Below are 11,981 nucleotides of genomic sequence, written 5' to 3'. Positions count from 1 at the left end.
AGAGCAGTTGACTGCTGCCCAGATTTGTGCAAATGCTGGGCTGAACAACTTGCTGCAGGGAAAATTTGTGCAAATCTTGCTAGGAGGGTTGGCTGGCAGGATTGCACAATTCCTGGGGGGAAGGTTGGTTTCCCTCTAGAAATGTGTAAATTTCAAGGGGAAGCTGCTCAGCTTGTAGCTGGACCAATTCCAGGTGAGAAACCTATAAGGAGAATGGATCAACTATGATCAACAAGTTGCCTTTGTGCGAGGAAAACACTGAAGCTTGAGTACTTGATGAAGCAAGACAAAGTGTTGTGTAACTTTAGTAGGGAGGCTCCAAAATAGGCTAAGGAAACATTTTGGAGGGTGGTTGTAGCCACTACAACAATAACCTTAGCTCACTTGGTTTCGGGAATGCCCAGTGCTTCATCATTATAGCAAAATCCTATTCGGTCATCTAATACCATGCCTACTTCTTCTCTGTTCATTCCAAATGCGACCTCTCAAGTTTCTGTACAAACTACTGTCACGTCAGTTCTCGTTCAACCTACGATTTCGTCACAACTTGTATCTTCATTTCAACCAACCCTTCTGTTGAAACCAACTACTTCACGTAAGGTTTTAGTTAGTTCTTCCCCCTCTGTCAAGTGGATAAAATGTGCCACCGCCTGGGCGGAGAAATCCAAATATTCCTCTTGTGTCAGGTGATACCAATATGAGTGGATTACAAACTCACATGGTTGGAGTTACTCAACCTTACTGGTAGTATTCCTAACCCTATTGGTCCATCCAGGTTGGGTAATATCTAGTACCAACAGCCTTATATGGCTCATATTCCACTCCAATAGGCTTATGTCCCATATGGTTCGCAAGCCTTGGTTAATCCACCTTACATTCCACAAGCAAAAGATTATGTTCAGCCTGGTCAATCCATTATTCCTAGTGGATATGGTCATGTTCAATTTGGAAATTACCAATACCCTCAAGGTATTCCCCAGGAAACTATCCAACAACCTTTGCAGCAACAAGGGTAGTCGTTACAGCAGCAAGGGCAATCTTTTCAGCAGTATCAACAACTTTTGCAGTAGCAAGGGCAACTGTTACAACAGTAGGGGTAGCCTTCACAACAGCAAGGGAAACCTTTACAGCAGTCTCAACAGTCGTTGGAGCAACAAACTTAGTTTGTTCAACAGTCTACTCAACCTTTGTATTTGCAAGGCCAACCTTTGTAGCAACAAAGTCAACCTTTACAGCGGCAAAGTCAACCTTTGCAGCAACAAGGTCAACCTCTACAACAAGCTCAATATGTATATCAACAAGGTTAGCCCTTGTGAGCACAAGGTCAACCCCTGTAGCAACAAGGCCAATCTCTTCAGGTCCAAGGTCAACATGTCCAACAACCTTACAATCTGTATGTCGTGTATAATGCTTATCAACGACCTATGGTAGGTCAATATCAAACCTACCCTAGACAAAATCCACCTTATGGTCAAGGTAACCCTCAGTGGGGGAAAAATCAAATCCTGTATGGTCAAAATCCTCCACTATGGGGGCAGAATCCTTACCAGCAAGGTTGGAACCCACAATTTGGGCCTCCTCAAAGGCCCTACATGCCATTCAATCTACAATTTCCATTTTTGGCTACGTTGGAACTCCCTGATGTCTCGAGGCTCACAAATGATCCTATCTTTCATTCGCCTTACTGGCCTCTGGTTCCAACTAAAATTCCAAGCGATTCCTAAGTTCGAAGGAAAGTCTAAAGAGGACCTGCAAGCCCATGTGATGACATATCACTTATGTGCTCTTCAAATTCATATGTTGACGGTTCTCTCCATCTCCGCCTCTTTCAAAGAACCTTAACAGGTGTTGCCACAAAATGGTATATTGAGTTGCCTCGAGCTACCTATGCTAACTTTAACTCTTTAGATATGGCCTTCCTCACCCACTTCCAATTGTTGGTTCGATATGAAACTAGCACCCATTTTCTCACATCCCTGAAGCAACATACTGCGACCCACATTTATGATCATATCCATGAATGGAGACATCAACGTCGCCTCATCAAATTTGAGGTTCCTGATGAGTTGCTAACTGAATGGTTCATGAAATCATTTGTAAACAAAATTGCTGTAGATATAGCATTGGGTGGATGTGTTACCGAGGACCAAGCTATTGCACGTGCTCAATATCTAGACTTAGTCTATTCCCAATCTGGCACGTTATATGAGATGTTTCTTGATCCTCCAAGACCATCTTATGATTCGGTAGCCTCAAAGTCTCCTGTTGTACCACCTATTGATGGTGTAACTGGTTCAGTGTCTCAGACTTCCACTAAGACTTCTTCAAAGAAAAATTTTGTTTCAAACAATAGTTCCAATAAAAATTCAAAAAATTCATCAAATCCTAGTAAAACCTCCGAGGCACATGCTATTCAATCTACCGCAATAGATAAGGCCTCAAAAGGTAAGAAAAATGGTAAAGTTAAAGCCAAAACTGATACCCCGAAACATGATCCACCCAAATCATTTGCTGATGATGCTTCTAAACGAAAGCCGAAATATCCTTGCCTCATTCCTGAGGAAGACCTTTATACCAAGGATTGTCCCCGACCTACTAAAGTTAACCGCTTATTGAAAGGGATTTTGGCTGTTTTGAAAGAACCTTTTCCATATCAGCAGATGTAGTTGGTAGACCAATCGCAATCCTTTGCCTACTTTGGTTCCCAAGTTTTCATGATGCAAGGTTCATCGCCTATTTCGATTGCTACTCAAAAAAAGGACTATCAAAATCCGCAAAAGCAGATGGTGGAGAAATAAGTCACTGATATACCTTCTACTTTTACTCCACCCAGTTATGGTCCACACCATATTGAGCGTCTTAACAATGAGTCCGTAATCTGATCACCTCCCAAGGGTGTACTTTGGAAATCATCTTATAATACAAATTCTGGAGCTGCATAGTACTACAATATTGTTGAGGATTTAGCTCAAGCGCCTTCAACGATGTCTGCCTTGGAGGTTCTTCAAACCTGTCCAATGCAATGAAAATCATTGTTGTCTGCTATAGGCACTATTGATCCTGCCGATTCGAGTTTGATTACCTTTGATCTTGAAAACCATGTTCCTTGTCTTCCTCATCATATTGCTTTTCTAATATAGGTTCTTATCAAAGGAAAGACGATCCATCAGATTGTTATTGATGAAGGTGCTTCTACCTACATCATGTCTGTTTCATGTTGGAAGGCCATTGGCTCTCCTTCTCTTAACCAGTCCCCGAACACTTTGGAGGCCTTTGATGGCAGAGGCTCCCATCCATACGATATTCTCACAAACTTTCCAATTACATTGGAAGGAAAGACTATTGAACTAGAAGTAGAAGTTGTAGATGCAAATCTCAACTACAACCTTCTTCTCGGGCGAAGCTGGACCCACGCTATGTTTTGTGTGGTTTCTTCTTTGTTCTGGGTGCTTCGTTTTCCTCACGAAGGAAAAATTGTCACCATTGACCAACTGTCTTTTTTCTCTTCCAGTTCATCGAATGGCAATGTCCCTTACGTGGGAAATACTGAGATTCCTTATGAGAGTGTGGGGGCAAGTCTCTTCAAAGACTTTGCTTTAATGGGTACTTTTACTCTCCCACCTCCGAATGTTACTTCAATCAATATGATCTCAGTTTCTATGGATCTTTGGGTTATTCCTACTCCAAATCAAATTGGTTCATCTAGTGAAAAGTTATCAAGAAATTGTCTTAGCTTCAATGACCGCTTCAAAAATTCATGCTGTTTTCGGTATGAACGTGGACACTTATGTGCCATCTCCTTGGCTTGGTTCTTGGTATTCTCCGGATCCTTTGTATGAGACATTCCCCACCGACGAGAGTATCATTGAGGTCATCTCTTTGGACGAAACTCCTTGGAATGGTCTCCATAATCGTTCTTCCTTTCTTCCCAGCCTCGGTGAGATGCGTTCTTGTCTTGAAGCATTTGTTTCTCATTGCCCAACGTCTCCACTTCAGACACCTATCCTGGTGCATGAAGTCTTGTCGGAGGGTAACATGGGAAACATCACTACTACTATGCCTCTTGACATTTCCACTAAACCTGGAATTGTCAAGAACATTCATATTGGGGTTTCCTATTCTCCAGATGAGATCAGGATCTACACTCAAATTTTCAAATAATTTCAAGATGTCTTTGCATGGTCATATGAGGAAATGCATGGTATTGACCCAACAATAGTGGTGCATGAATACTAACTTATCCTGGTGCCAAGCCTGTTCGTTAATGGCTTTGCCCCGTGCATCCTCGAAAGGCCACTGCTATTAAAGTAGAAGTGGAGAAGCTTTTAAAATATGGTTTTATTTATCCCATCCCATTGATAGATTGGGTGTCCAACATTGTCCATGTTGCTAAAAAGTAGGGCACAATCTGTGTCTGTGTTTATTACTACGATATCAATCGCGCATGCCCAAAAGACAATTATCCCACTCCATTTATCGATCAGATCATCGACGAGTGTGCTGGGAGTGATATTTTCTCGTTCTTGATGGTTTTTCTAGCTACAACTAGATCAACATTTCACCGGTCGATCAACATAAAACAACCTTTATATATCCATGGGGCAGTTTCGCTTATAAAAAATCTTCTTTTTGGTTTAAAAAAGGCTAGCGCTACCTTCCAAAGAGAAATGTCTTATGCGTTTCACGATATTCGACACATTGTTCAGCCTTACCTTGACGACTTACCAGCTCATTCTGCTAAGTGTCATGACCATCCAGATCACTTAAGATCCATATTTCTGCGATGTCGGCATTATAACATCCGTCTCAATCCGCACAAGTGCATTTTTTGCGTTGAATTTGGTCGACTCTTGGGTTTTGTGGTGTCCCGCAAAGGTATCTAAATTGATCCTTTAAAAGTTGAGGCCATTTTCAACTTACCCCCCCTACCTCATTGTTGCAATTGCAAAGCCTGCAAGGAAAGGCTAACTTTCTTTGTCGATTCATTCCTAATTACGCTGAACTTGCCAAAGGTTTTACTCGCTTACTTAAGAAAGGGATCACTTTCATTTGGGATGAATTTGACCAAAAATCCTTCAATTCTTTGAAAGAGACACTTATTAGTGCTCTTGTACTGCATCCCCCTGATTATTGACACGATTATTTCCTATACATGGTTGTAACTGATACTACTATTGCTATGGTGTTAGTTCAGGATGACGACAATGGAAATAAGCATGTGGTTTATTATTTAAGACAAAATATTCTCGATACTGACTCTCAATATGCCCATGTCGAGAAGCTTGCCTTGGTAGCAGTTCATGTTGTCCAAAGATTTCGACATTATATCTTCTTACGAAAAACCACAGTGATTTTTGATTGCAACCCCATGACCTATATATTGACTCATCAGTTACTGGGGGGAAAGTACTCCGAATGGATCGTTATCCTGTAGGATTTTGATTTGGAGTTTACTGCTACCAAATCAAATAAATCCCTCATTTTAGCTGAGTTGATATGTGCCTTTCCATCTACAAGAATTTCTATTGATTTTACTGAGAAAATTTCCAATGAAACTCAGTTTCTAATCAACACTCTCGCCCTGTGGTATGGAGCTATTATCGTTTATCTTCAAACCTAAAATTTTCGCTCTGAGATGTCTCGATCCAACTGATGCTGCATTTGGCATCAGTCCCACCCCTATCGGATCCTTGGTGATACAATGTATTGGGTCGATGTGGACTCTGTTCTTTGCAGGTGTCTCACTCTAGAAGAGGTTGAATGGGTATTGAATGATTGCCACTCTGGTGCCTGTAGTGGTCATATTTTAGGCTATGCCACCGTTGAGAAATCCTCTGCACTGGTTATTTCTGGCCTTCTATATCTAAATATTGTATTCTTGCTATTTAGAAATGCCATGAATGCTAGATTTTTAACCGCAAGAAGCACGCCTCGCCATCACCCTTACACCTAGTTGTTATCGTTGGCCCATTCACTAAACAGGGTATTGATTTCATGACATGTAACCCTCACTTGGCTGGGGGGAATGGTTATATAATCATTGTCATCGACTATCTTACTAAATGGGCCGAGGTGATGCCTACATGTAATGCTGCTTAGTTTGTCTTTAACCATGTCATAACACGTTTTGGTGTGTCCTCAAGCCATTGTAACTAAACATGGATCACATTTTCGTCAGTACATGATGGCATAATTGATTGCTCAATTGGGCCTTCATCATGATGGCTCAACTCCTTATTATCCATAGGCCAATGGCTAAGTCGAAGCAGTTAATAAAGTTTTGATTACTATGCTTCAACATACTGTTGGGAAGCACAAAAAGGACTAGAATTTGATGCTATTATCAACTCTCTGGGCTTACAGAACTTTTGCTAAGACATCTACTGGATTCACTCCATTCAAACTGGTGTATGGTTTGGAGGAAACTCTTCCAATCGAATGTGAAATCCCTTCACTCAAATTAGTTATCAAACTCATTCCAAATACCTCACTTGAATAGGAATGCTTACTTTATCTTGAGAGGCTTGACAAGACTCGTTGCATTGCTGCGATGGTCATCGAAGCTCAAAAGAAACATGTCAAAGCTCATTTTGACCACCCGGGTGGTGGCGGGGAGATGGTGGGGCGATTCTGAGAATTGCCCCATCTGCTACAAATCGCCCCAAACAATGCTTGATACCTCACATATCCTTCACAGATCGCATTTAAAATGGTGATAACTCACATATCGAATGAAACTTCACGTATCTAGTGATAATTGCCATTATAATTCGCATAGCTGGTGTGATAACTTGGGAGATAATGACTTCTTCTGTGGAAACTACGAGCCTCCCATCTGGGCGTACTGCAGTACCATGGAAACTCCAACGCGTACTTGACCTAAACAACAGTGATCATGTCAAATCCTCTATAAACAATGGACATCATCCTTTTTCAATTTCAGGTACCCTAAAAATGTGTGTGTTGTTTACCTCTTCCAGAAGGCTTTGATCTACGTCGGTGACTTCCCCACGTCCAGCCAAAACTTGATTTAGATATTCTCGTGTGAATGCCTTCGCCTCTTCCATCACTTTTTCTCCGGGAAATGAAATTTCTGAAGCTCGAAGTAACGACAGCATGCTTCTCACTTCCTTATCTCCACTGTAATTGCCGAAAAACTTCTCGTTTCCATCCTTGAAATTCTCCAACACACCTGCTTGGTAGCTAAGTAATATACGTACCGAATTAAATCAATGAAAATTTTCAGGAAATAAACAAGATTAATGCTACAACAATAACTACATCTGAACTAAGTTAACCATTTGAACTATTTCACTTGGTACTTTCCGACCACATTAAAAGGGTATATTCTACCTTAACATGCAAAATAAAATCAATAGCATTTATACCACCTGCTGATACGTTATAACGATTCAGTCGGAGAGCCCGAAAACCTAAAGCTGTAGTGTTAAGATCTTTGCTGAGAAAATCTCTTGATCCCACCGCAATACCCTTTTCGTTCCAATATCTACTCAGCTCAAACAGTCAGCTTTAAATGAACGAATAGAAGACAACCCCAAAGTATCGATGTGCAGATATATGTAATCGCTAAACTAAATTTCTTCATGTCTTTGGAAACGACTAACCTGTAAACGTAATCTAGAGCCGCCGTTTCTATTTCAGGTTGAAAGTGTCGATCAATTCCAAGGCATTCCAATGTATCTACTATCTGCAGACGTTTGATTAAATCGTAATTGTTATCTTCCATTTCGCTCAAAAGCATATGCTTGATCTCCTCAATAATCTTTCCAGCGCGTTCATAATATCCAGGTGCCTGATTCCAGTACAATGGAATTAAAATATATAGATCACAAAGATGGAGATATCATGGCACTGATAGCTAACAAGCCCCCAAAAATATCTAAAAGAAAGAGCTACAAATATGTGACTAAAAGCAAAGGAAAGAGCGGATGACAAATCTACAAATTGGCCCCATGAGAGAGAGATTGAAAGTATACCCCATAGGGCGAGTTCAGAGAAAGTATGAAGTCATCGTCCCACACGTTTCCGTGGTAATTGGCAGTGCATCGAGGGATGGAAGATTCATTGCTGAATTTGGTGGAAACAGAGCAAGAAATTTGAGCCATAGCACTACACTTTTGCTATGCGATTTTATTTGATGAATGGACAATAGCCGCTTGCTTCTATATATATAGACTTGTGCGTATGAAGTCAAAATGAATTTTTAGATCTGAATTTGTTTGATAGTAATTTCAAAATTTTGTAATCGTAAGTTAGCGTAAGATTTTTCATTCCACTATTTTAGACCACTAATGTCATTCCATTCATGCCATTTGACTTCATTATAGGCTAAAATAAGCACATGATGCAATAGTTAGTTAATTTAATGTCATTCTACTCATGCCATTTGGCTTAATTATAGGCTAAAATAAGCACATGATGTAATAGTTAGTTAACTAGTTTGTTGTACTTCATACTAAGTATAAATACTTATATGTCTTTTCACTAAGAAGTGGTTGCCTTCCTTCATACTAGGAAATAAGTTTTAATTAGTTTTGTTTACTTGGTACTAAGTATAAACACTTAAAAATGGTCGTATTCCTGGACACTAAGGGAAAAAACACTAGAATTTAGTCGGAAGTTATTATAGTTAAGTAGTTTTTGTATAAGAATTAAGAGAACTAAGTTTAAGGGATTTTATTGTTTTGGTGTTTGATAATTTTTTCCTGAAATTCAAAGAGTAATTGCTTCCAATCTTGTTGGTTAGTGTGTGTATGCTTGTGATTACCAATTCTACTCTAGAGCAAGGGCGACTCTAAAGAAGTGGTAATGCTAATTTTAAGTTATTTTTCTGTGTAAATATATAAATATGTTTTCTTTCTATCCATATATATTTCAATGAATTCAAATTGTTATTTTCTAACTTAGGAAATATTTCATTTTTTTATATTTGTAAATTATTTAATTTTTTTTGTAAAATAGCTATACTCTATTTTATCCACTATATTGTATTTTATAAAACATATTCATACTGTATTTTATTAGATGTACCTTATTTTCTTCCCAGTGGTTATACCTTGTTTCTTTCAATAGCCCTTGCAATTATTTCATAAAAAGTAGTTGTAGTAAATTTATATAGCAACATTGTAGCCCTAGTAATAGATTTATTTTCTACAAATAGTATATTTGTTGAATTGAATTTTTGCAGACATAAAAAACTAGTTTTATCATTGTAAGAATTTTTAATTGTTAAATTGATTTTAAACTATTGTACATATTAGTATTAACTATTGACTAGTTTAATTGAGCCAATTATAGTATGTAATTACCTCTATATCACTTGTTAATAATTGGTAAATTCACTTAGAGACCACTAAACGTGAAATGAATAGCCAAATTGAAAGCTCATGACACAACATTGATATATAAAGTAGATTTTATATAAGATATTGTAGGAGCTTGTCACATGCAATAGATTTGGATTATTGATCCGACCATTAATTCAATGGATGGTGTTTGACATGAAGAGATTGAAATATGTTACTCATGAAGTAGATGGTGGGATTGAAACAAAAAAAAACATAGCACCGTTGATGTTGATGTTATGGTTGAGAACATGTTAAATTTATACTTAGGAAAGAAAAATGATATTCTACCAAAAACATTAATGTGTTTTTTTCCTCATAAACAACTTTGTTTGGCAAATAAAAATTTGGTTTTACTAGTATTTTTTCAAAAGTTTGAAAATTGACCCTAAAAAAAAAAAATCATCGTTCTAGTATCGTCACTTTTTCATTTTGAAGCTATATTTTGCACGAAAATTTTGTAGTAAATTTCGTAGTCAGTGCCATTTTTAAAACATGTTCAAAATTGACCCCTAAAAAATAAAATCATCGTTCTAGTATACACACTTTTCGTTTTTAGCACTATTTTTGATGTTTTTTCGGGGTTTTTTGGCCAAAGTTCCCGTTTTGAGTTTATAGTTCCGGTTTCAAATTTTACATTGTCTTTTGCTGAAGGCAACTTTGTCCTTCTTTATGATCAAACCAATAGTAAATTGGGAGCAGGAAAGTTCAAACCCATGTGGCATGGACATACATCGTCAAGCGTGTCTTACAAAAAGGTGCCTACGAACTATGTGATTATGAGGGAAATGCATTGTCATAACCTCACAATGGGTTGTATCTAAAGAAGTATTATGCGTGAAATTCGTGTAATGAATTTTGTACATTAGTGTGTCAATTCATTAGTGTGTGTTTTGAGTTTTGGTGTGTTTGTTTGCTTTGCAGACATGTGTTTTTCTGCTTACCCTATGTTCCAATTAGTTTTCAGATGTCATCAAGCCATTATGTTGGTTTTGCTGATGGTGCTTGTCGTAGCACACGAAACCTGTCTTCCACAGCATGGGTACTCTATGACCCTAATGGCGAGATGATTAACTTACAAGGTATATGCCTTGGTCGAACAACTAATAATATTGTTGAATATAGTGCAGTCATTGAACTCTTGTCAGAAGCAGTTGCTCTTGGCATTAGGGATTTAGTTGTCAAGTTGGATTCACAGCTCGTTGTGTTACAGTTAAACAATCATTACTTAGTGAGAAATCCACAAATATTGCGTATGTATCTATGTGTTAGACTACTGGAAAGAAATTTTGATTTCATTACATATCAACATATTCCACGTAATTTAAATACATTAACAGATGCATTAGCAAATTTTGTTCTTGATAGGCATTTGCATCATTTATAAAACTAATCATATTATGGAGACATAAGTACAAAATAAAACATGCATATCTCTCTCTCTCTCTCTCTAGATATATATATATATATATATATATATATATATATATATATATATATATATATATATATATATATATATATATATATATATATATATATATATATATATATATATATATATATATATATATATATATATCGTCCCTATTAGAGTGTTTACATCAAGATATCAAAACATAGAGTGTTCCGAGACACTTGGCTTTCAAAGCCTACAAAATGTTTAAAAGAGCTAGAAAGGTTATTAACCTGCACGGTGCTCATGATAACACGAGACCACTTTGATCACTTGGCCTAACAATCGATGATGTCTCACAGATACTCCCACTGTGTGTCTCTGCCAACACAGTGGCACCTCATCAATAGTGGCATACTCTAGGACTCCTCGAGTTATCACCTCCAGGTTGTGCTCCATTTTAGCTAAGGGGTCTGCCCCTTCTTCATAGTCTGTGCCCACTATCTGATGAGAAACTCACCATGCTATTGGTGACATGCCAGGTGGTCTCTCTAGTCCCACATCTGCACATTTATCACAAGTTGAGTCTCAGTTTACACTTTTACAAAAAATCATAAAACTTGAAAAAATCCAAAAAACAAGATTTTACTTGCATCGGTCCACTATTCTCCTGGTGGCAGAGGTAGATTTGGATCCCACTAGAAATCCGTACCAACATATGCATAGTCATCTACTACAAGTAGTTGGTGTTCTAGCCAAGCAAAAAATTGTGGTAGGTAATGCATATGGTGACCCGTTCCTCCTCGAGGCATGACTTGACTCCATCTCACTAGTCTCAGATCTTGCAGGGTAGGATTTGGTACCTCTGCCCACTGATACGAGAATAAGGGAACTCACTCTAAAAAGAAGGTCACCAGTATCGAATCAAACTCGAATTGCTTCAGGTGTCCATGCTTCCCCTTGGTCAGTTGTCTTTTCATATTTGCTAGAAGGCCTCGACACCAGTTAAATATGGTGGGGGTCAAGCATGCAATAACATATTGGAACTAGGATTTCGAAGCTACATGCAAGGCTTGTGTGCCAAATACACGTGCCATAGTGAATAAGATTGTTCTGAAGGGAAGGTTTTTGGTGATTGTCGCTGTCTTCACCTTCCCTTTGTTGGTCATTTTGGCACTTGAATAATGCCTCTGGATTAGAGTTCTTGTACTCTCACCCCT

The 11,981-nt window shown here is 38.3% G+C and overlaps 1 protein-coding gene across 1 annotated transcript; it reads right to left on the bottom strand.

Annotated features, from left to right (window-relative positions):
• Positions 1 to 6,923: 6,923 nt before the first annotated feature.
• LOC149256374 (delta-selinene-like synthase, chloroplastic) lies at positions 6,924 to 8,126 on the bottom strand. Its single transcript, XM_089455345.1, has 4 exons — positions 7,998 to 8,126; positions 7,626 to 7,813; positions 7,331 to 7,507; positions 6,924 to 7,203 (listed from the first exon to the last, which is right to left on the bottom strand). The coding sequence occupies exons 1-4, from the start codon at positions 8,124 to 8,126 to the stop codon at positions 6,924 to 6,926; spliced, it is 774 nt and encodes a 257-aa protein (XP_089311471.1).
• Between the last annotated feature and the right edge of the window lie 3,855 nt (positions 8,127 to 11,981).

Source organism: Pinus tabuliformis, chromosome 7 (genome assembly GCF_031772625.1).
Source record: "Pinus tabuliformis cultivar Carrire ecotype Pingquan chromosome 7, CPIR1, whole genome shotgun sequence".
Taxonomy (NCBI): Eukaryota; Viridiplantae; Streptophyta; class Pinopsida; order Pinales; family Pinaceae; genus Pinus; species Pinus tabuliformis.
Note: the sequence above shows the minus strand (reverse complement) of the source record. Positions and strands in the feature narration are given on the sequence as shown.